Consider the following 26,022-nt stretch of genomic DNA (forward strand, 5'->3'; position numbering starts at 1 on the left):
CTCCACTATTAGGCTTGGGCCACCAGTATAGATAAACCTTCTGACGAGAGCAGGGCGAGAGCTAGCACGTGCATTATTGCCTGGAATTCCTTACTGTAAAGTGGCATACTGCAGGTCAGGAGGTTTCTGACCATGAGGAGCTCTGGGATTTCCCCAGGAATGAACAACTAATGGAGAGATGAAAAAGACCGGTAAAAACTCTCATGTTACCACTTCTCTTTAAAAGTTGAAAGGCAAGAATGCTTTGAAAACTTCAGGAAAAAAACTAGCAAAATTCACAGCTTCTGTTAGGTTTCATAGTGCTTCTAATGAGTTTATTTCTCCATCCCTACGCGGCTTACCAAAGGCGACAGGCTGAGTGCGCTAAGACTGCAAGAATCCAGATGGCCCTACCAGCAGGCAAACCAGCAAGCACTGCTGCCAATAACCTCTATGAAGAGCTTGGTGACAGCACCATGTAAGTACTCCTTGCTGTACATCAACATGATAATGATTGAAGCCATGATTTACTTTACAGAGATATCACTTGGAGAAATCTTTTCTTTGTGAAGGGATATTTCTCCCTTGTTGCTTGTGGTTCTCACACATCTGGAAAATAAATAAGACTCTGTTAAGGAGATAAAAAAGTTAACCTGCTAATGAAGATTTCTCATACCGCACAGGGTGGTATTTAACAGGTATTAAGTTGGCAAAAATGGAGGCATAACCAGATGTCTTTTTGAGAGTAGTGGCCATTGCTGCCAGAGTGAGCCAGGATGCCTTCTTGATTAAAAACCCACGCCAACCTTTTCCAGAGCTACTGATTAAGCACATCTAGTAAAATTGCTGCTCCAAAACCCTCATTTGCTGTAGTATAAAATATTCTATTTGGTAAAGTGTAGTTTTATTTTCTTGCTTTCTTTTTAATTGAAACCATTTGAAAATTAAATATAAAGGAACTATCAATATAGAGAAGCCACTGGTAGTGCTCGTATGTATGCTCGTAATACAATAATATTGCAGAGATGCCTACCTTTTCATGCTTCTGTAAATCTGAAGTTTATGGACTCCAACAGCAATTTAACTTTCAGTATGGGAATTTTACAGCAGAGAAGAGCCAATTAATATTTGTATTGTAGTAGGGAGTGTTGCTGATAAGCTTGCCATTCTTATTCATCTATGTTTATATTTTATAAACAAGTAACCCTGAAGAGCATAACAATAATAATGTTTGGAGGCAGAGAGACAGAGCTACTGGTGTGAGGACTGCCAACTTCTGTATTTTCTGTCGTAATTTGTTTAGCTTCAGGTGTTGAAATGATAAAGATGCTGTGATTGATTTTATTAAATGTTAAGGAGGTGTGACAAAGCATATCACTGCAGCTTTAACTTTTAGCCATCTGAAAGCAATCTCTAAGTTTGAAATGAGTTTTTTCTTTTTTTTTATTTGAGCTTGAGCTTTTTTACATAGAGACAGGAGCTACACTTGAAGCAAGAACTGCTTCTCTTGACTGCTGGATTCCCTCCTTAAACCTTTTGCCTCTGTGAAATGTCGTGGCTTCGGCAGGAAGGGAGCATGTAGTCACATCTTTGAATGTGAGCGCTTCTGGTTGTGAACCAAATAGGATCACATCTGTATGCTTACATATGCTGTGAAATGCCCTGGTGGACAGAATTCCTATTTCTTTTGCATTTACTAAATATCTGCTGAAACTAACAAATGACTTCTGCTAATTTTAACGGCAGTGATAAAACACTGATTATCAGCGGGGAGTGGATGTCCCAATGATTGAATCTGCGTCTTGTACTCTAATTAATACCTTCTGCTAAACCCAGATCAAGCCTCGTTGTGCTGGGTTATTTTACCTGCAAAGATTTTTTTTATGTTTTAGTACTGAAAAATATACGTGTCAATTTATAGATCTGCAATATTGATTTTGAGACTTGGAAATAGCTTTCATAGCACCAAAGAAAGATTGTGTATTTAGAATACCTTCTCCCAGGTGGCTTTGCATACAGCTGTTATCCATTATGTTAAGGAACTGACCAAACACCAACTACTAAAAATCTTTTAAAAATAAATGAACACTCTTAAGAGTTTAAAGAATACAATAATACAATAAAAACAAGTACAAATCATCATTTTTTTTGCTGCCAGTTATTTGATTTCAAGGCACTGGCCAAACCTAGGAAATTATTCCTTAGGAAGCATCTTTTATTAACTTTTTATGTGATTTTTAGTAAAATATGTCTTGTCTTTAGCTGTCTTAAGAGTCATCTTTCACTTTCAGCACTGCCTTGTGTCTTGTTTTCTTAATTTGGTGTTTATAGCAAATGAAATGGAACCAAGCTCTTTAGTTTTAAATCTGCCTTGTCTCATAATTTTCATTTTCCTCTGTGTGGACACATAGGCATCAGTAAGTAAGCTCATTTCATTGTCTTAATATTCATAGCTACTAGAAATGCTAGTTTTCCTTTCCTTACTTCCCACTAAACCTTGCAGCCCCAAACTCATTTTTTGTTTGTCCATTGATCAAGCACAGGAAAGGCATTTACTGTGAAGTTCCAATACCTGTATGCCTCTTCATCCTTTTGTAGGAAGTAGAGGTGAAATATGATTGCTGAACTTGAATGGTATTATTTCTAAAGCCTAATAGTCCCGCTATCATAAATAAATAAATAAATAAATAAAAGTCCTGAGCACATACACAAAGATTTGCTCTCAGTTCATGGACTTCAGATGTTATAATTGGATGCAAGCAAAATCTTCTTTTAGTCTGCTACTTGTAATTCCTGGCAAGGTGGGTGCTTGTCTTTCAGCTTACAGAGATATGCATACTGGTGAGCTGATGTTTTCATTGATTAAAATAACTATACATAAACAGAAGGTGACTTCAGGATAATCTCATCTATGAGAGGACTCAGGTGAAGTGAGGAAGGAGCTGAGAAGCTTTTGAAATAATCCGTTCCAGTAGCATAAAGGTTATGTCATCCTGCATGAGCTTTCTACTGGAAGGTTTCCTTCAAGTTCAGAATCGTATATTTCCCTCATCTCTAAATAGATGGAGAGATGGAGGATGCTTGACCAATCTCACAGTACACTGTTAGAGAATGAAGAATTAGTTTATTATTAGTGTGAAATCAATTATTTTTCATCCAACTCTACACTTGAACAGTCATCGACAGTATATGATGATATTATGTCCAAAGGGATAGTGATTTTTGGAGAATTGCAGTGTTTGGGGAAGAGTTTATGCTATGCACTAGTATAACTCTCTATGGCTTTGCGAAGTGCTATTCATTTGCAAATGGGAGTAGTGAGCCCTATGCTCTATGCAGCAGTACTTCTCACTGATCCTCCTAGGTCCCTATGACAACTGAGAGGTAGCAGTTTCTCTGAGTGGGTGATCTCTCAGCCAAAACAATAAACAAAAATTAAAAAGCAAATGTGTATTAAATATGGACATTCAAAGGGCTTTTACGTATTAGTACCTGAATATTTAAATTTCTTTTCCAGTGTTTCTTAGAGAATATTTAACCACTAGAGGTTAAGTTTCTAGTAATTAAATTTGAGCAGTGTTTTCTGGGATACCTACATAATGGGACAATCTGACCAATAGGTCTAATAATACCTCTTCTTTCAACATTCATGCAAAAATGGAAAGTGTTGTAACTTTTCTATTACTCCTTTTTAGAAGTTAACAGAATATGACTCAATTTTTTTTAAACTGTTGGGACAGCTCAGAGTCCCTAAAAATAGTTTCAGTGGTATTTTGAATTGCTTTTTTTTGTATCGATATCATTACTCTCATGATCTACTTTAGCTGCAGTTGCTTAGGAAAAGGTGAAGGTTTTCCTTGTGGCATTGAACACATGGGGTAACAGCAAAGCATCTTACCTCAGGCCAAAAGTAGTGAAGTTGCAAACAGATTCTACAGAAGCAGTAAGGTAATCTTTACACCCCGCTCTGCCACAGTGTCCCCTTACACTATCATATTCTCCTCATTGCCTGTCCTGCAGATATATTTAAAATTTCCCAGAGAGCTTGTAGAGTAGGTATCTTATTTTAAGACTATAATACCTATAATACCTATAGAGTAGGTACCTTTTTTGTTTTCTTACTTCCCTATACTAGACAGGGATTTGTTTGGTTACAATTAATCTTTATATGGCAGTAATGGAAACATATTTTGATTGATTCACTTCAACAAGGGGAATCATCTCTTACAAAGTAGAAGGGTTTCATTTTTAACTATATCTGGAGTTGGCAAATATCTTGAATTTTTCACAGTCTGGGGGGGAAATACATTTATTTTCAGCCCCAGGTAAGCATTATTTAAAGTGTGACTCTGAGGGCACTCTTTTCTAGCAGACAAATTGAGGATGCTGATATTGATATATTGCTCATCTTAAATCTTGCTCAGAAGTTTTTGGTATTAGAAGTATTTGAGGAAGGCAGGTTAAAGAGGCTCTCCGAGGTGCTAGATAAATTCCATAAAACAGTGAAGCATCATACTTTTGGACTAGAAATTAAATGTAATCAAACTACAAGAGTTTTTCACATGGGTTAACATGGTGCAGAGATGAAATTCATACACATACTGATACCTCTGCATCAATATGTCAATCAATATGCCTGACAATTCTTTAAATATCAGTCTCAGGAAAATGGTCAGGAGTGCAGCATGCATATGTGCTGACTGGCTTCAGCTCCTGTTGGCTTACACCTTACAGCTCTGAGCTTCGGGTAAGCCTGGAGGCACTTTCCCTTGTGGTCATGGTTTCAGGCTCATGTTGGCTTGGAGAACAGTTCTAATTCTATGACTGACCTATAGGCACTTTTGAAAAGGCAGTGCAGGCATACTTATGTACTGCCTAATTATACACATTTTTATACAATATCAGAGGTTTGACACACAATTATTGTACAAGAGGCTTACCTTAAAAATTACTGTGAATACTCTGTGTTGGCTGTGTGCTCTACGGCACAGTGCCACTGCTGTGTCGGTGATGGAAACAAATATGCATATGGTATGCATAGAATTATTCCGTATTATCTCAGAGCAACTGTATAGAAATACTAGGTTGCATGGATGATTTGTATCACCACAGAGACAAGGTACAGTACTGACCTGTATATTTCGGAAATCTAAGGTTTTTTAGAAGAGGTCAACGATTTCTGAACTTGCTGAGTAGACAAAAAATTGTTTTAATATCTCTTCCTCTGCAAGTCCTTCCTCCCTAATGAAGATGTGAAAGTAAATGTCTTGCCCAGTAGTCTAGTGTATTTTTTTCTGTTGGGTAGTTGTAGTTTGCTGGAAGTAATGTTATGGCTGTGATTCATATCATAAGTTCTTTTTTTCTCTCTCATAAAAATCTATGTCCATGCATGTTTCCTTACATGTGATTATCTTCTTTTCTTTCAAGTCTTTTTCTTCTCTACCATTTCCAACAAAGCAGGGGAAAAAAGTCAGTCTTAGAAGAAGGAGATCGGCAAAGAGTTATAAGCAGCTTTGCTTCCCGTGCTATTGAGGCTCACAAGCAATCTAATATCAATGGATCACTGAACAATAACCTCCCCAAATCTTCAAGTAACATAACTTTCTTATCTGATGAGAACCCACTAACTACTCAAAACCCATTGTATGTGGAAGGTGTCACTCGAAGTCCTGCTGCTGCTGGGTTACTGAGGAAAAGAAGTGATGCCCTAGATACTCTTTCTCCTATGCAATTAGTCTTGAGAGATGCCTCTCTGGGAGGTAGTCATCGTGCATGGACAGTACCACCTCATGTTACTAAAAGACACACGCCTGGTTCTGTGAGCAGGCCTGTTATCATGGACCCCATTCAGTGGCAACAGGAAAGACTCAAAGCAGAGAATGAAGGACTTGAAAATCAGCATAGAAGAGTTGATATTAGCGGTCCACTATTTCAAAAAATAAGTGGCCCCACATTAACTGTAAAAGAGAAGGCAAGACAATTTGAGCAGCAGGCTTTGCAGGAAATGAAGCAAGTGAAATCTCCTGATGTGAAATCCATCCGTTCACCAACGCACAGCATCTGTTTCCAAGAACGAGAGAACGTGCTAGAGCAGTCTCCTAAAAGTGTGGTTGCTTCTCCTTGCCTCTGCTCTTCTCCTCTGTCTTCTCCAACACCTTGTGCTGAAGTAGTAGAGCTGGAGCTCTCTGCAGTCCCCTCTGTAATCATCACTCACCATGACTATCCTGAAGAACTTTCTCCTCCACCAACTCGCAAGCCAACTCCTCCATCTTTTAGGATAAAGAAACCAGTTTGCCAAAGTTTTCTAGCTCCTCAGAGCAAAGGAGAAGTTACAGAAAACATTCCAGACCCGCCTAAAACTCCCCCACCCCCGCCTCCTCCACCTCCATCCCCTCCTCTTTTGCCACCACATCCTCCAACTCTGTCCCCAGCTTCTCTTTCTTCTTCTTCATCTCTTCCTAGCACCCAACACCTTTCCCCCACAAAGCATTCAAAATCCCCTGCCAAACAGCCAGCTGTACCACCACCGGCCACAGTGCCAGAGCCACCTCCCCGTAGGGAGCTGAAAGGTATTCTTAAAAACATTCAGAATTTAGCAGCGATTGAAAAGTCTGTGGCCAATATGTACAGCCAAATAGACAAAAACCATGTTCTGCCCAAGCACATTTCTAAGCTCAAACCAGTTGCAACACCAGAGCTGCCAACTCCAGAGGCTGCGGCTGAGCACAACCAGCAGAACGGCAACTTGAGCTGTGTTGTGGAGGAGCTTGAGAAACGCTTTCCATCTCAGTCGACAGCACTGTAATATTTTCAGTTTAATGTTTTCTGCATGTAACAATTCTGAGTGCAATGACTCTAATGCAGCACATGGCATCTGCCTCAGACTCCAGAAATGCAGAATTTTTCCTTTTTTCTGCTATCTATTACTGCTCGGTCCTAATCCTGAAATTGAAAGACTTTATCTTACCTGTTCACTCAGAAATTTGTAATGTACCATTTTACAAGCTGTTCTCTCAGCACTGCATCATACTCTTCAGTGACATTGGTTCTTAGTCTGTTTACCTAAAAGTCTTGCTGAAAACTGTCTATTTGTTCTCAAGGTTCAGTCAATGGTGGCAGAGGGCTTGATAACTGCTTTACATTAAGCTGCCCTTGCTGTAGGTAATACCAGTAAGCAGAATGATTTTTCTGTAGCTGTAATGGGAATTCCTTGCTTGCCCATAGAATGTACTATGTGGGAGGAGTCTAATTGTCAAATATTGGATGTCAAAGAAAGCAAGTACTGGTAGCAAGCAGGCTCAGCAATAGTGAGCCAGAGTTGTTACAGTAATACGTCTTTTGATTCCATGAGAGATGGCGCAGTGCTCTGCTATGCTGGCATGCTTTTTTTTTTAGCTCACATTTGCATTTCCTAAGTCAAAAAAGGGTATTCTCTTGATTTGTTGGTCAACTCAGCTGATTTCCTTTGTGTCACTTACACCATGCCTTCCATTGCATTTTTTATATTGCAACTGCATGTTTAATGTTTTTATTTTGTAAATGATTTAATGTACAAAGCATTTTTTTTTATTTTGCACGTTCGTGTTGTTGATGTCTCTTTTTAACTTTCATGCTATGAACTTCACAGCTGAAACATCTTGCTCATCTTAAAACGTAATAAAGTCACTCTGATTAGTGTCACCAAGTGAAGGTTTTTCAAGTGCTTGCAAAAATCCATGTAATTTGCTTACTGACTTTTTTGCTCACAGTCATCTAAATCACACTTCTACATTAAATATGTGAATTTTACTAAATTAGCTTGTCCTTTGAAACAAATGGTAAGTAAAAGCAATTTGGGCATTTACATGAATGTTAAGTTGGTTCAACTTGCAAGTTTCATTTCGTTCCTTGCCAAAATGCAGAATATATTTGTTTAAAATGACTATTTAAACCAAAAACCGAACACTGGGATAGGCAGTTATCACAGAATGAAGAAATACTAAAAACCACTTCAGTATCAAATGTTGCAATTTGGAGCAAAAAGCTAAGGAATTATTTATCAGACTGTCTGTAGATACATTCATTGTTTCCACAGTGCTTGTCTTTTTTCTTTTTTCTCTCTTTTTTTTAAATCTGTAATTAGGACGTATGTGTGCAGGTGGAAGCTGCTGAAGGTCGTTTCTCTTTCTTTATCCCAAAGTCAAACTCCATACAAGTTTTACTGACTTGAATTTTAGAATTAGAATTTTTTTGTGCCTAATAAAGTCTGTGCTCTTGTTGGTCTAGACTGTAATTCCAAGACACATAATGAACAGCAACAGAAGCCAAATGTGTGAGGGGAATAATTATCTATCACAGAATGTTTGCCTTAAGAGTCTGTGTAATTTACGAGATTCACCTGTATATATTAGCTGCCCATGACGCTAAGTTTTCTGAGTGGCACAGCAACAGCAAATTGTCAAAGTTTAGCAGCTATTAGAGAAACGTTGAAGGTTTAAGTGCCAGAATTGGAAGACAGCTTACTTGTATACCTGCTGCTGTGTACCTGGTGTGGTCCAGGCATGGAAGCAGTAAGACAATTGAAACTGTGCCAAGTTGAGCATGGGAAATTGTTGTGCTGAATGTGTCCGCAGTGGATCAACTCTTACATCAGAGATTTGTATTGAAGTATCTGACTCCCACCTCAGAGCCTACAGACCCATAATAGATACCTTTGTGATGCTCATTACATCAACCAGTGAAATATTAGACAAATGTGGCCTAATTTTGCAGTGTGCAGTGTCACACAGTAGGGCTGCAGGTGTTTAGTAATTCACAAGGTAAACTTCAATGATTTTATTCAACTACAATTATTTGTGGCATTCCTTAGGCAGAAAGGTCGGACATCACACAAAAGCTCCTTTTCAAATATTTAGTTTCATCTAGTCAGTCTCAGAAGAACCTGTGGAGGTCATTGTAATCAACTCTTCACTAATGAGGAACACCTACTTTCTCTCATTCTTGATGCCCTTATTAATTTGAAGAGTTTATGAAACCTAATTTATTTTTGTCTACAATTAATGCAACCTTGGTTCTCCTGTTCGTTTCTTGAATAGCTTTTATTAAAAAAAATAATTGTATTAGACTGGGAAAGAAATTGTACCAATAGCATGTATTTTAACCCATGCCAGGGAAGTTCTGTCCCATAGAAATGTCTGGATGCTACTGCTGTTCTGCAGCACTATGAAATGTTATAAACAGTATGCTACTTGACAAAAAGTTAACCATATATAAGCTTATTGACCCTTCCCTGGGTTGTCAGATTTGGTTAATTGCAGACAGTTGTGATCCTTGATGTACCTCTGGTCCTTTTGTCAACAGCTTGACTGGGGTGAGTTCTGAGCAGGAACAGAGATTGCTCAGTAGAGAACTCTTCTTCCCTTTGAGCTGTTTGCAAAGCTGAAATTAAGCAGTAACCTATCATTACTCATCACCCTTTCAGATTCTTTTTCTCTTCAAGTTCAAGTTATGAACTGTGGAAAACCTCCATTTTAAAACTCTGGGCAAATTGATAAGCAGTTGCTTACGCTGATTAGTAGCTGTAGTATTTGGGTTATATGATTCTTACACTTTTAATGTGAAAACAGATAAAAAGTATGAAATAGCAAAAGCCTGGTAGGATGCCAGTAATTGGGAAAATTGTTGCTTTAGACAAACCACAATTCCAATTAACTCATGTTAGCAGCACAGTCCTGTGAAAGGTTGCCACGTTTTCTACATGTTAAGTACTATGCATGTAAAGTAGCTGGTGTATTATCCTACATCATCACAGGTGTAGCATTCTTACTTTCTCTCAGGCTGACTGCAGTGAAGTCTTGGCTGCTAATGTTTCTCCAGAAGCACTTTCTCCCTCAGTGGCAAGGCACTTTAAATTCCTTCCTGGAAACAGACGATGCCGTTTTGACCTTTGCCTTTTTGTCAGAATAGATCCTTGTGCTGTATTGAATGAATGGACATTTTTTTTTCTTTTTTTTTCTAATCCTAGCCACAGAAAATTATAAATAAGTGAAATATAAGCAACTCTTAAAATACAGTGTTATGCTAGTTTTAAGAAAGTTGAATTCCAAACTAAATTATATATCCTTATATTAAAACTTTAATTGGCAATACAGTGACTACTCAAGAGCAATTAAGATTACTAGGTTTACTTATCCCCTGTGCGACAAAAGACCTTTTCCTGAAGACTGCTGTAGGTGATATGGAAGCTAAATACAGTGTTGCTCAAGTGGGCTTTGAAAAGTCACATATCATCTTATGATCTTCATTTCAGTTGTTCATTAGTTTCATATAATATGGGCAACAGCATTCATATAATGCTGATAATCAATTCCATGTGTTGAATATTAATAGGAAACTTTAGAGATAACGGTAAAGAATAATAAGGACTTATACTCTGTTCTTTCTTATTTACTCAAGTGTAAGTAATGGATTCCCTGAGACTGTTGACTATGCAGTATGTTAAGTTCAGCATACTTTTGAACATTTTTTCTTCCCTTCTTAAAAATAATAATAATTTAAAACAAAAACAGTGATACAAAGACTTAAATTGCTATTTGCTATTCTTAATCATTTTAATTTTCTGGCACAAAATGTGAAGATACAGACCTTGATAGATATAAATGCATTTGTCATGCATGTGAATGGCTCCAAGAAAATGAATTCAAATAACCAAAAAAATTTCCAGGCATCAACAGCACAAAGCCTGTGGCACAATAATCATAGATAGCAAAAATAATAGCACTCCCCTCCTGCTGAGCAAGTGTTAGGAAATGTGTAATTATGATAATAATGTTGTTAAATTACTAATAGAAGCTTCAGGCCAATTTCTAGCAAGTCCTGTGTAGATAATTTAAGAAGTAGAAGATAAACTGTTTCACTGCTTGAAAAAGGTATGTGAAATAACAGTCTCTTTATAGACGGTCTTTCTAGGTCTCTGAGACAACAGAGAAGGTGACTTGGCAGGACATCTTTTGAGAACAGAAGGAAAACTAAGCCTATGCTTGTTTAACCTTGATTTACCCTGCTCCCCTTTGCTGTGTTGCACTGGGTGCACTGGCTCTCTGGCTTTTGGGGATTAGGGATTTCTTCTCTTTTGTTTGCAATCTAAAGCAAGAAAAGATCCCAAAGATTCACTAGTCTTCCTCCTTAAACAATTTGTATGTGCAGAGCAAATCTAAAGACAGACATACTTTGCATCGTAGATATGCATTTCTTTTCTTGCTAGTAGTATTTCTAATTACATTATCTTTTCACCTCTCTCCAGAAAGAATGGCAATATGCATCTTTATATTGTCTAGCAGAAGTATACTAATGTTGTTTTTTTTTCTTTTTCTAACCTCAAGGCGAGGATATGCGCAGCAAGAGGTAAGGCTGTTCCCTGGTTACATTTAAATTACTGATTCTATCAACATACTTCTTTCCATACAGCCTGTGTTATGAAACCATGGATATTTTAGAGGCCAAAGTGGTACAGAAAGATTGGATGCATTCAGGAGGCATAGATTCACTGGTGGCTAGTAGACACTGTGGCACAAACATAACCTCCACGGTGGAGGATTGCTGCTTGACAGACTGCCAGAAAGTGTCCTAGGGAATTGCTTCCATCACTTTTCATGTTTTACAGCAGCAGGTCTAATCATCTGCTACAGCCCACAGCATGGGCTCAGCACAGGCCTTTTCTGCAACCCACTGTAGTCTGGCCTTGCAACGTCTTTTTTCATAGAAATCATAGAATCTCCAGCATGGGAAAAGACCTCCAGGATCATCCAGGGCAACCATACACCTACCACCAATATTTACCCACATAGAATCATAGATTCATTTTTCTAGAAATGAGTAACATGGAGAATTTTCTAAATGAATTCATTCAGTAAGTTCTCCAAAATACATTCCCATCATAATGGCTGATATTTACTGATGAGTGCTGGATCGTTTCTGATCGATCTTAGGATGTGCCTCTGGAGTCTGCTGCTCCTTATTTAGTAGGTTTACAAATTGCAGATTTATTCTGTTGTACTGTGATTTGTCTTCCTTTTGCAAAGCTGATTTGTATCTCTTAATTCAGATACAAATCTTCCCCATCTCTTACAGATTAGCTTTGGCCAAGAAACTTGGCTCTCACGGTGTCCTGCATACAGTAAGAAATCACAGATAAGCTACAAAGAAAATGTGAGATAATGTTCCAGTATCTTATTGAGATTGTGAATTAAATTATATTTGTGGATGCAAGGTATTCATTTAAGATCTGTGGAAGCATATAAATATAGATAGAAAATTCAAGTACTGCAGCAGAAGCTTGGGATAGAAGAGAAGGCACTTCAGGTTTTTAATAGCTGAATCACAGGCTTTACTGCAGATGCCCATAGGTTTGCTTTCTACCCATTGTGGGTAATTTTTATCTGCCATTGTTTCCTTCTTGTTCCCAACACGTATTATGCAATAGTTCTCTTAGGATCTGATAAAAGTTTTTGAGTTAAATAATTTAGAGAACCACCACATAAACAGAAAATCAATTTCATATTAAGTAAAATAATTAGTGCACTATGAAGTCATGTTACCATGGTAGATGCATAGCATTTTTCTGATACTTGCTGAATTTGGAAAAATCCAAGTGACTGTGTGTTCTTAAGATTTCTTTCTTAATTGTTGCTGCCTAATAAAACCCTAATTTTCTTTTATAGCAACAGCAGTTGCTGAGACCTTCCCTTCTCAGACCAGAGGTACCACTACTTTTCATTTCTTAATTATTCAGTAACTTTTAAAATGTCTTTTACATCATTTCCTAATCAAAACTCATCTTTCCTGTAGTATTTTTTTTCCTGACCATCTTAGATTAAAAGGAAAGTCCTAACATTGTCAACCCATCCATGTAGTTTTCATTAAATACATGCCATTTGATATTTTGGCTGTTTGTGGCTTGAACAGATGTGCAGTTTGCTGGGTAAAGAGCCAGCTGGGTTGCTGAGGCCCGGGTGACATTGTGAAAGGAGTTAAATTCAGTTGGCAGCTGGTCACAAGTGGTATTTCCCAGTGCTCAGTACTAGGGCCAGTTTTGTTTAATATTTTTACCAACAATCTTGATGAGCGGATCCAGTGTCCCCTCGTGAAGTTTGCAAATGATACCAAGCTGGGTGGGAGTGTCCATCTGCCTGAGCATAGGAAGGCTCTGCAGAGAGATCTGGATGGGCTGGATCAATGGTCTGCGTCCATTCAACAAGGCTGGGTGCTGCACTTGGGTCATGACAACCCCAAGCAGTGGTACAGGCCTGGGGAAGAGTGACTGGAAAGTTGCTAGGCAGCAAAAGACTTGGGTGTGCTGGTTGACAGCTAGCTGAACGTGAGCCAGCAGTGTGCCTGGGTGGCCAAGAAGTCCAGTGGCATCCTGGCTTATATCACAAATAGAGTGGCCAGCAGGAGCAGGGAGGCAGTCATCTCCCTCTAGTTGGTACTGTGAGTCTGCATCTCATGTACTGTGTTCACTTGCTTGGTATCCAACTGTGCTCTGTTTTTTCAGGTGTCAGTCAAGTGATAATTGATTATTACACCTAGAGATGAACTAAGCAGTTGGCCTACCAAGATAATGAAAGCATTAGCACACTGCTGTGAAGTGATGGTTTATAAATGCAGCACTTTCTCTTTCAAATCTTTTAGATCCTATGTCATTCCCAGAATAAGCAATAGAGCAAGTGTAACTTTTGTGAGACTTTGTTATCAATGGTGGAGAATGCTGACAGTTTCTGCAGCCATTGTAAGCAATAACAAGATGTTCAGAAACAAATTTAGTTTAACTCGGCAGGGTATTTTCCCCCTTGGAAGCTGTGTGAAGGAAAGAAAATGCAGTCCCATGCCAAAACCAAAACCTTGGTGCTCTTTGTTGTTACTGCAGTGCAGAGATGTTCCACGAAGCAGCCTAATGCCAACAGCGTGTGAAGAGAATTTAAGAACACACTGACATTGTTGTAGGATACAAACATCAAGAAAGAAATCTGAACGAAGAGTATAAGTAAAATAGCCCTAATATTTGAAGACAGATTTTTCCTTTGAGAGGGGCTCAAGAAATCACAGTTCACTAGCGCTGAGTCCAGTTCAGTGTCAGTATTTAGCTTAGAACAGCCACCCCTGGTGAATACACCAGAAAAGACGTCATTTAAAGCTTGTGTTGACTTCTCATTAAGGTTCTTGATGGTTATCAGTGTTCTTTTAATTATTACAGTTCTTTTGGATGTTTTTTGGCAATTTGAGATACTGTTCTTTGTATCTTGTTCATATGTCAGTCTGTGTGTGACTTTGTACGTTCAATCCACGTTTCTCTTTTGACAGGAGTTAAGTATGGAGTCTGGAATTGATCCAGGACAGGAATACTATGGGCAAGATTACTACAGTTATGAGCATGGGTATATTTTCATTTTTCCTATATATTTCTGAGATGCTGCTTTTCAAGGTTGGTGATGTTTATTATTACAGCAATCTTTAGACTTTCCTTCACCTCAGGAATACTTTAATCTTTGCATACACGACTGAGTGTGCTAACAACAAAACTCACTTCTTGAAACTTAAATGGGTGTTATATAACTCACACCTTCTTTAGGAATCTAATTGTACTGCAAAGCATGTACCTGTATTTGTCATTACATTTTTATATTCACTTTTTTATTTGTGTGTATCTGTTGTCTTGGAAATGAATTTCCATCAGATTGCCTTGTTGCCACTTGCCAGTCTGAGTTCAGCGGTACTTTCTCCTTATAGTTCAGACCCAGCATCGGGTTTTCTCCATTTACCTAGAAAAATGTCATCCTGCCTTGTTTGGATAAAGCCTGTTTGACCTCTGCATTCAATTCAGAGATTATTGATTTTTTTTACAAGATTGGAGGGATTCACCAGAACTGATCCCACGGAATCTGCTCTTTCATCCTTCAATAAAATTTAAAAAAAAAAAAAAAAAATCAAGTACCTGGAAGTAAGGTTATTGCACTTGGGAGATTCTGGAGACCTGGCAGTTTGAGCTTCCTCCAGTCAGAATGGGCTTATGGCTGCTTCCAATACAAGAGGCTTCAGATTGCACTACTGCTGATGTAAATACAAGAACAAAGAAAATTAAAAATCCTTCTTAATGCTAGAGGAAAAAAAAGATAGTAAAGAAAGTAATGTCTTTTAGGGATGTGTATGTGTGCATTTGTGGCTCTTTGTGAAGACATGCATGAATACATTGGTGTGTGTTACAAAGAGCTGGTGGTGTTTTTGGCAGGTATGAACTGCCTCAGTATGGGAGCCGTCGCCGCTTGTTGTCTCCTTCGGGGATGTATGATGAGTATGGGGAAGTCATGGTGGAGAATGATGGTAGCTACTACTATAGTCCACATGGATCAACAGCAGAAGAGGTAAGCATCTCTGGCATGTTGATTCTGTCTCTGCAACAAGCTGAAGCAACTGTAAACCTTATCAAATTGATTTTTTAATGGATTAGACTATTGAGAATATTGTATGTAAACCAAATAATCAGCTCTTCCAATCCTAATTATCATTTGCCCTTAAGATGACTGCAGATGTTTGCATCAGTGCCTCTTTTCCTTTTTATAGGAATAAAAAAGTAATTGCTAAGTTTCTTTTAATATGCACATTGCTTTTTCCCTTAATGTAGATTTCTACTTCAATGAAAAGTCTACATAGCCTTAGGTAATTCCCTTTTATATTGTTAACTGAAGGGAATATTACTAATATTCAGCCTATAACTGGTGATTTTCCAGTGAGAAAATCGGTCACCTAAACTAATTTAACATAAAGTTCACAACTGAATGTAAAGAAAATTTAAAATGTCAGTGGCAGCCAGAAGAAAGAAGATGAAATTGTTCACTTTTTTATTTAATATTCATAATTACTAGTCTCTTAATCCATCACATGGGTTTTAATTAAATGAGAAGAGCCAACACTTATGAGCCAATCTTTTTTCTCTGTTTCAAGGCAAGGTAGTTGTGCATTTGCAGCCTCTTCTAAAAGTTAAACTTTTCCCGTAACTTTGGTGAAAAGCTAAAAAACGTAAGTTAGTTTTGGTGCTGGAAAAAAGTGTTGCATTTGTTCCTATTGATTTACTTTGGGGGTACAAGTTTTCACAATAACTATCTTTCCAATTTTAATCAAGTTCCATTTTCGTAATTTGCAGGGAATGAGTCAAAGCAGAGGTCCTTCAAGCAGAGGTATAAGCCAGAGAGCAGGGGCTCAAATAGAAGGTAGACCTTTAGATGGTGGGATGGATCTAAGGCATGTCTCTGAAAGAGCATATAGAACCAGCCAGGGAAAGAGGAAACTAAAAGCAGTGATGCATTTAAGTCGTGTAGCAGTCAGTACTCACAAACCAGTAGGAAGAAGTGAGTCTGCTCGTTCTCCGTGGAAGAAAGCAAAGATATTCCCAATGATCCTGCAGAAAGTGAAAGGCAGTAGGAAAGATTCCAGTTATGCCAAGTTGATGTCAGCTCGCCAGGTGGATGGTGAGAAAAGCATAATTATCAGGGGAAGCTACTTCCAGAAATCAACAGATGACAGACCTTCGATGAGAAAGCTAAATCATGTGTTAAAACGCATTAGTGTCTCCAGAAAATTTCAAGAGCCTACAAGCAAAGATGCAGTGCATTCAAGAGGAGAAGAAAAGGAAGAATTTGAAAGAGATGAAGCAAAATCAGGAGTTTCAATAAGTATCACAGCAGAGAGTGAACATGAGGACAGTGATTATGAAAAGAAGAAGAAGAGGAGAAGAAAATACAGTTCAGATGAGTCATCAGCAAAGAGTAGTAGCTCTGGCTCAGAGTCAGAAGATAAAGACTATCTGACAGTAACTCTGGACCAAGATGAAGCCACTGAAAGTACCGTGGACTCTGATGAGGAATCTGGACATGATACTGGGGACTCTGATGATGGCTCTGGATCCAGCTCTAGCAGGGAATCAGAGGACTCTTCTGAAGAGGACAGTGATGAGAAAGATTCTGACAGTGATGAAGACGATAGCCTGTCACAGAATTCATCTACACAAAGTTCATTCAGCAAATCAGGTACTAGTGACTCCAGCAGTAGAAGTACTCGAAGGTCAAGTACAAAAAGTAGGGGAGGTAGCTCTCGTGGCAGAGCAAGGCGATCCAGCCAGAAATCAGTCAGCTCTAACACATCAGGTACAAGCTACAGGAAAACTTCAGGATCCAGCTACAAGAGCAAAACCTCCTCTGCCAGCCTTGAAATAGAAGACACGATAGAAGAGGTTTCGGAAGAAGATGAGCAAGCTGATACAGAGCAAGTCAGTGCAAGCCCTGATAAGACAACAGATAACATGAAGAATAAGACAGTTTCTAAAACATCTGCAAATGCAAAAACTGCTAAAAATGCTGCTAACAAAGAAGACAAGAGAAGAAAATCAGGTGTTAACGGTGGGGATAATGAGGATGAAAGCACAGAAGAGGTTGATACAGATGCTAGTGACAAGGAGGAAGCTATCAGTAAGAATGAATCTTCTTGCGTAGAAAGTGAAATGAGTGTTATTTCCAAAGATACTGAAGGGATAAAAAGCACAGCTAGTGCCACTTCTGGCAAAACTACTACTTCCCCTGATACTGAGGATCAAAGTTCTGACATCAGTGTGAAAAGGAAGAAAATAAAAAAGGGATCCCAAGAGCAAAGTCAGTCTCAATCAGATGACACCCTTGACACTGCTGTTACAGAATCTGAGACTGCTGGTGATTCTACATCCTTTTAAAAAGGAACAACAGTAGGTGGTATTTTGCAAGAAGGAGTGATCTTGTTTGCTGTGCCTTCTGTGTGTTCTTTCCTAAACAATACATACTTGACTAGAGATAGCCAAAATGAAAAAGACAAAGCTTATTGCTTCAGCTTTTCAATCTTATATGGCTTAAGGACAAAACTGTGGAAAACCAATCTAATATAATTCTTCTGAAAGACTATTCACATATACGTGCTGGTGAATGCAGAAAGATTAATTTTCATCTCGCAATGGCAGGACAGAGTATTTCTCTGCCAATTTAAATCATATAGCATTGTGTTAATTCTTCCATTTAATCCTTTTAGCGTTATGCATATAGTGATGCAACATTTCCAGAACTGCTGGGTATTACTAGCAGCACTGAGATTAAACTGTTTCTTGGTTATGAGATTCAAGTATCAGTGAAGTAAAAGGCAGAAGTGTAGAGGCAGGTGTACAAAGTGAACTTGGTCAGAAGAGGAAATGGGTTTTAATTCCAAACTTCTGCCCTTCTATTTTATAGTGTTTGCTTTTATAGCGTTTTGCAAAATATCTGATTAAAAGTTTAAGAAGCATAATGGCAAACTATTGCTTGAAGGTGATCATTACCATCACCTATGTTCAGTATTTTGGTATTTATCTTTCAGAATTCACTAATCTGCAGTATTTAATGCCATTCAATAGGGAAATCTTACGGCACTTTCAGCAGCACATTTCTGCTTAGAATGTTCATGATTGCATAAGAGGGATTTCTGTTGTTTACAACTCAAAGGGGCCTTTGAGTTCTCAAGTAAGAACCAACCCCTCCTGCATGATGTACTGCTTCATGTCGCTCTTATCCATTCTGACAGCAAGGTATGAAAGCTTTGTATACACACAAGCTATCTACACTTTATCTGCTGTGTATCAAAACCCATAGAGCTGTTTCTCAACCATTTTTCCAGATAAGTAATAATAAAAAAAATAAAATTAAAGTGTTGAACCAGTAATGGATTAGCCTTTTGTGTACATTTAAGCTTGTGTAGCTTCTGGCATATTCACCAAAGCTCAGCCAAGAAGTCTCTGTTACAGAGGACAGAGAAGAATATTTATTTAAATTTTAATGACACTTTGATTCTTGGGTATGATAATTGAGCAATAAATTGTGACAGTAACTTTTCAGCTTTGGACTTGAACTCACTTGAAATGTGAACTAAATTTATGATTGCTTGCTTTCTTGTATTCTCATATAGCACCAAATCATGGCTGCACACAGTATTTTCATGTAGATTGCATTTAAACTAGTCTCATTTAAGCTAGTCACACTGGCATTTACCTGTGTGAAGAAATTTATATGCCTTTATCAGAAACAAATTAATACACCTAGAAGTAGTTCTTACAAAATATAACTTTTCAAAAGCTTAGGAATTATCACCCGTATGTACCTGGCATGATTTTCTTTCTCTAAAAACTGGCTTTTCTTATGTGCTTGTGTATGTGTTGATGTGGGAGTCAATTGTTGTGGTATCTGCTGCCTTAGTGAAACAGCAGTGTTTTCATTAGTAATGCAACAGTAGTAGCTTGTTTCAGTGCATTGCCAGGAGATACTTAGAATTAAATAATGTTTTTTTTTTTATTACTATTAGTACAAAGTCACTGCAACATGGAAATTGTTTGCATTAACTCTTTAAAACTGTATGTAAGAAGTTTTATAGAAATCTGAAGTCTCATTTCTCCACCGTCTTCCATTTAACAGCAAAGCATCCCTGTTGATTCTTCTAGATTGGAACTGGCACAAAGCCTTACATCAATCTTTCCAACAAGCCAGTTTTGCTAGCATTGTGCCTGACAATTTCCCTTGCATTGGTCCTGAGATCTTTCTGTCCTTTATATGGTGTTGCATATGGAATAGACTTTTTTAATGCTATTTCTGCATTGAATCTACAATTTAATAATATTGTGAAAGAAAACTTCCAAGGCCTTCCTAAGCATTTATTCCTTGGTATGATATTTTATTGAAAGTATCACTGACACAATTTCTTTTTCATTAGTGCCTTCCAATTTCAGTTAGAAAGGGACACTAGCGTAGTTGTTTTTCATATCTCTTTGTAAGACAAAGACATTGCTTTGCTGAAATATGACTGGTTTACTAATACTGTGATGTACAGAAATCTACTCTCAAAGCAATGTCTTTGTACCTAGAATTCTGAAAAGAAGATGCACTTTGACTTAATGGCAAGAGAGCTGAATGCATCTTTAGAACCATAGAACAGAACATCCCAAGTTGGAAGGGACCCACAAGGGTCATCAAGTCCATCTCTTGGCTCTACACAGGACCACCCAAAATCAAACCCTATGTCTGAGAGTGTTTCCCAAGCACACTTCTTGAACTCTGGCAGCTTGGAGCTAGGACCACTACCCTGAGGAACCTGTTCTAGATCCTGACCACTCTCTGGTGAAGAACCTTTCCCTATCCCCAATGTGACCCTTCCCTGTTGCAGCTCCATGCTGTTCCCTCGGGCCCTGTCACTGTCACCAGAGACAGAGCACAGCGCTACCCCTCCGCTCCCTGTGAGGAGCTGCAGGCCACCATGAGGCCTCCCCTCAGCTCTTCTGCTCTGGGCTGGACAAACTTCAGCCACTCCTCATACACCTTGCTCTCCAGACCCTTCACCATCTTTGCTGGTGTTTTGCCAAGTGCTTACACAGCCTACAAGCTTGAGGTTGCCAGCTGTGTAAAACCTGGGCAGTGCAGAACACCCTCTGCCCCCGGCAGATTTGTTTCTGCTTGAAGAATATGACAGTTTTTATACCTTTATATCTTTTATAGCTTATTTTATGCCATCTGTGTGACTTGATGCTGTTCACAAGCTGAGTTCATTCTCATAACTTTAAAGTACAAGGAATTGTTGTATGTTCAAGTTTATCAGGCATATATGACAGGGGTACGCAGTGGTAATCAGAAGAGTTAGAAAATACCAATGTACAATGTAAAAGGAGTGGTACAAAAGAGCAAGTTAAAATTTCACATGAAATGTCTAGATAAAAGATGAGATAGATTGGAAAAAGGACAAAAAGCTGTAAGAAATCATACTGAGATTTAATAACATTTCCATTTACTGTCTAACAGTGGGCCAGAAAGAAAAGGATCAAGTTGATAGTTGACCCGGAGTATGAGACCAGCTCCACTGGAGAGGACAGCGCTCCTGATTCCAGCCAGAGGAATCGTCTTAATAACCCCAATATTCAAAACCACATCAACGGTAACATCTACATTGCGCAGAATGGCTCTGTTGTCAGAACCCGCCGTGTTTGCCTTGCTAATAATTTAAAAGTGACATCTCCAGGGAGGCTGGGGAAACATTTCAAGAAACTGGACAAGCTTGCAGTGACACACGAGGAGAACGTCCCGCTGAACACATTGTCAAAGGGACCATCTTCCAGTGATAAAATGAACACAAGACCTTGTAGTGTCTCATTTGCTTCCTCTATAGGGGCCGAAAACATAGTAACGAAGCCAGGTGGCTCCAAAATGAAAAGCACAGAAGAGCAAGAATCTGTTGTTGATAACGAGGATGTAAAAGAGCCCTTGGAGTCACACAGTGAACACACACAGTCAGATGAAGAGGAACTCTGGATGGGCCCTTGGAATAACCTTCACATACCAATGACAAAACTGTGATTTTTTTTTAATTTTTACTTCAGTTTATAATAAACTGCACTTTTTATTGTCACTGAAGAAAATGTATGAAATTTGTATTGTGCACATACGTTGTATACTACAAATGACATGCTTTAAAGTTTAAAAACAAAATTTGCACTCACATTTGTACCAATTAATTGTCCTCCCCAACAACTATTTTGACAGGCTCACATTTCACTAAACAATACTTCATTTAAGTTAATTAGTTTTTTTATCTTGATTTATTGTTTAATAAATGGTAAACTACTAATAAATACACAGCAACATTTTGTTAACTTTTCAGACAGTTCTATACATGCCTAGCTTGTTTTTCCTATATTGGTACTTGTGGCTATACTGTTTAGATTTGGAAATTGTCTATTTATGTTCAAGATTTATATCCAGAGCTCTTGATTCTGAGCTCAGAGGAATAAATTAAAAATAAATCCATGAAAGTCAATGGAGCAAATCCTCGGCTGGTTTAAATTTGAGTAACAGTACCAAAGTCAATAGCGATATACCAGTTTATGCAAGCAGAGAATCTCACTCAACACTGAAGTAGCAAACTTACATAACAGTGGAATTGGCATTTGTAAGAGTACAGTGTTTTTAAGCAGAACTGTGAAATAGTTGATTAAATGCAGTAAAAATTGTAAATGGGAAGGAAATAGCAATTAATCTTATTCAGAGTCACCTGGCCATGGTTTATGCATTTTCTTTTTTAAATTAGCTCATTCCAATTTTCTTCTCTAGTCAATTTTTCATCTTTTCATCTCTTCCCACATCAGTTATGTTTTCTTCTTTTTACAGTCTTTTAGCTCCAGTTTTTATGATCCATCAATAATTGTCATCCTTCTGGCTAAATTCCTCTGAAATAAACCAGGATGATACAGGACTCTATGAGACAGAAATAGGCATAAAAAATAATTAATAGTAAGGGGATAGATACATTTTCAAGCCCAGCTTGCTGTTGGGTTAAATGGTACAGTCACCATTCCACTCAAACATAAACCTGCTGTAAGACATGGTGAAGGGGATAAAAAGTGAACATTTTCCAAGGCTAATATGTGTAAATGCAACTGTGAAGGGTAAAGGCTGTCAGAACACCCAGAATTGTTTCAGAATCTTTGAAGTAAGCATTAGTTGTAAAATACACTATACCAAACACTAGCAGCTGCTATTAATTTCTGCTTGTAACTTGAAGTAGTGAATGTGTCATTTTACAACTTCAGTAGGGAGCTGAGAGATACTGTTGTTCATAACTACCAAGTAATAGCTAAAAAACATCAGCAATATGGAGCAAACTGTTCTTCTCCAATTAGATATTAGGGGAAAAAAAATCATATATTCATATGAGAAAGGTGTCTTGTTATGTTATACCAACATTTTCTTCAGGATGAGATCAAACTAGTTGTGAGAACAATACTGATACCGCTTGAAAGATTGGAAGAGTCAACTGATCAATGTGTGCAATTAATGAGGAAAAGATTGGCAACATCCTTCTTTTCCTGTTCCTATAGTTAAGTTTTACTTCAAGATCTGGATGACGATCATTGTTGGTTCTGCTCTGGTAGTAAATGGACTTGTGCTACTGTGATTTTGTTTGTTTTCCCCTTGCACAGGAAACTTCTTTTAGTGTTTGTCTTTAGAAGATGTTCGCATGTTATGCTAATGTAAATGTGACATTTCTGTCAAATACCTCTTTTTCAACTTGAGGTTTATGACCAAATATTTTGAGTGACAGTACTCGTTTTTAGGCATGAGAAATGCAGCATAGCCTACCATGCAAGAAACAAGAAGATTGGGTATTTCTTTCTCCTAAATCTTTTACCTTGATATATTTGGACTTGGTACCTAACAAAAAAAAAGCTGTTTGGAGTTTAGCTGGAGTCTGAACGTACAGACAAGAATGATGGAAAAAAAAAATCTATTCTTTGAAATAACTAGTAAAGATGTTCTATTTTAATCCCGTTTAAGATACTGTATTTATTTCATTACGCCATTTTTACTGCTAGATCTGTCAGTTGGTTTTTACAGAATACACTGACACAGTCATAAGGTTTTTATAGAAATGCCATCTCCTGGCTACTCTCAGTTTCCTGCCTACCTGTTTTTACTGGAGACTCACAGCTCTACTAGCTTTAGTGCAGTGAAGGATTGTCATGCCTAACACTGGTGGTAAGCAGTACAGCGCTCACTTACCAAGCACAAAACTTATCGATAACTCCTCTTCTGTGCTGTTCGAGTGCTTATGCCTTTTCCTACAATGCAAAGAGTGTAAGAAATTTTACATTTTCCAGCAATGGACATGGTTTAAAAACCTGTATTAATTTTAACTATACTCATAATGACTCTATGACTTGAATACTGACAGGAGAGGGCATCAAGAAATCTTTCACAGGCACAGAAAATTTTAAGAGTGTATTTCTTTTTCTTTTTTTCAAATTTTTCTTTTATGGGGATACAATACTGTAAAATAATACAGATTCTAGACTGTGAGCGGTGGGTGCCAGAACCAGCAGCAGTAATGATACAGGTGGATAGTGTAAAAAAGATCATCTGTACTTTCCTTTGGAAAGTTTTGTATTAGCGTAGCTTTGTTGGATACAGTAAGTAGAACAGAATATCTCAGTCTTGGGATAGAATTTACAGCTATTTAACCAGTCAGTTTGCAGAGCTGATGGTGCAAGGCATGAGCACTTTCCCCTGGGTGGCAGAACTGCCCAATGGCTGACCGATCACGGTGATACTCATTGCTCTTGACATTGATTTAATTTGTATGATCCTCCAAGCAGGCACTAACAGTTTTGTGGCTTCCTATAGCTTGTGCTATGTGTTGCATATTTTAAAAGGGTTTAAATGACCAACTTGGTGGCTGTAGAAGGGTAGTGCAATACCCAGTGTAAGGCAGAACAAGGTCTGTCAGGAGAAAAATAGAAACTTAAATTATTTTTCTTTAAGTGTAAGGTGAGTAAAACACAAAAGAGATGGAAAATTCCGTTTTGTTTTGTTTTTTTTTTTTAGCATTTTGAGAACACCAATCTCTTACACAAATCTCAGTTTCCTCAGAGTAAAAAACATGGTGAGATCCAGCTATTTTGAGGCAGTCAAAATTATGAAGGGCATTCTGGAAAGTGTCACACTCTCATCGTAACAGGTTGGTATCTAAATATGTATCTACCAGTTCAAAGCTGCAGTGGTTCTAGTTTCTTGCAGTAGTGGTCTCCAGCCTGTTTCTGTGTGATCTCAGTGGCTGGGAAGGTTGCCTTTCAATGTCAGTTGTAACTCAGACTGTTACAAATAAGTGCATTTTTGCAGTTGATGGATGGTGATAAATGGTTCTTACCTTAAAGACTTACAATTGTGCTGCAAATGAGAATATAAACCTGAATGCTTTCTCATCTTGCCCTGGTTTGTGCCTGTGCAGACATACATAGAGCTAGCTAGAAATAAAAATGGCAGCAGCTCCCTCCTGTATGGTTTAAGTTACCACTGACTGCCTCATTGTTTACAGTCTGAGAACAACTTGCATTTATTACAAAATATTGGTAAAACCACAAGGTTTGATAAACTCCAAAAAACAAGATGGCAGTTTATCAAATGAATTTTTGAAGGCAGCTTCTTCTTAAAAACCCATTAGACAAGCACTGAGAAATACTACCTTTTTTCTTTATTATTGGAAGAAGAGCATTTCATTAATGTTGCTGTTTGGATTCAGAGCACTAAACCCAGGTGATGAAATGATAAAGCTGTCCCACAGACCTGAATCAATAGTGTAGTAGCAACATGAGTAGAATCAGGTAATTCACTTGTAACCAAAGCTGTCAAGGTGGTACCGACCGTGTCAGCCAAAAGTTTATCTTTCTGGCACTTCATCTCTCTTTACTGATACAGGATGAAGCAGCAATGTTTCTTTCCTGAGCCATCTGACATGGGAAGTGCTAACCCTGCAAACTTGGCATGCTTTTAAGCAAAAGCTGTCTGCAATGCCACCCTGATATCTGCATATGTTGCAGCATCCCAAGGAGTGTCTGCTTCTCCCTGCATGGATGCTGTAGAAACACATAGGTGGCCATGGCATTCAGAAATTGCTGCCTCTTGGCTACCATTAAGGAGCCAGCGTGTGTTGAGCAGGCATGGGGACCCAGTGCTGGAGTTCAGCAGAAGTGGATGCAAGATCCTAATCCTGTTTGTATGGAGGGGTGACTTGGAAATAAGTAAGTGATTCTAGCCCAATGGAGTTTAACTGATATGCCTACAACCTGGCAAAGAGCAGCAGTTTCCATATAATACTTGGGGAATCACGTAGAGCTGCTCGAGCAGTAGATCCAATGGGGCACTATGGGCAGAAACAAGACCCTTGGCATTAGTCAACTTTGTACAGTTGTGCTGGTTTTAAATGAGTCTGATTTTGAGGAGGTCCATTTCTTCTTCGTATGGAAGATAAATTACAGCTCTGGTCAGGATGACTTTGCATGGAGTGGATAATAGCTGGTAAGTGGTTTGGACTTGTAGCGATAAACAGGACTAATGCAATGGAAACAGCATTACAAAAGGTGGAAGGAAAATACAGCGCTCACCCGGATCGGAAGATTTGGGGCTCGCAGGAAAAGGCTCCCACCAAGGA

General features: G+C 38.3%; 1 protein-coding gene and 1 long non-coding RNA gene across 25 annotated transcripts in view; one reads left to right on the plus strand and one right to left on the minus strand.

The window, feature by feature from the left end:
• The window catches only part of PCDH15 (protocadherin related 15), a 736,955-nt gene extending 713,594 nt beyond the window's left edge, over window positions 1-23,361 (plus strand). For 18 of the 24 annotated variants that reach the window (XM_021381881.1, XM_021381890.1, XM_021381879.1 and 15 more), the window contains 7 exons: window positions 347-457; window positions 11,340-11,361; window positions 12,678-12,716; window positions 14,317-14,390; window positions 15,242-15,374; window positions 16,154-17,743; window positions 20,844-20,954. In XM_021381881.1, the coding sequence (XP_021237556.1) occupies window positions 347-457; window positions 11,340-11,361; window positions 12,678-12,716; window positions 14,317-14,390; window positions 15,242-15,374; window positions 16,154-17,731 (1,957 nt within the window). In that variant the 3' untranslated portion in view covers window positions 17,732-17,743; window positions 20,844-20,954. The other 6 variants (XM_021381903.1, XM_021381899.1, XM_021381904.1 and 3 more) reach the window with 3 other exon arrangements.
• LOC110390511 overlaps window positions 22,205-26,022 on the minus strand; it is a 21,333-nt gene continuing 17,515 nt past the window's right edge. The window contains exons 3-4 of the long non-coding RNA XR_002433772.1: window positions 23,598-23,656; window positions 22,205-22,292 (exon numbers count right to left, since the gene is read on the minus strand). This is a non-coding gene — a long non-coding RNA (uncharacterized LOC110390511). The remainder of the gene's footprint in view (window positions 22,293-23,597; window positions 23,657-26,022) is intronic.

The sequence above is a fragment of the Numida meleagris genome, unplaced genomic scaffold (assembly GCF_002078875.1).
Source record: "Numida meleagris isolate 19003 breed g44 Domestic line unplaced genomic scaffold, NumMel1.0 unplaced_Scaffold119, whole genome shotgun sequence".
Classification (NCBI taxonomy): Eukaryota; Metazoa; Chordata; class Aves; order Galliformes; family Numididae; genus Numida; species Numida meleagris.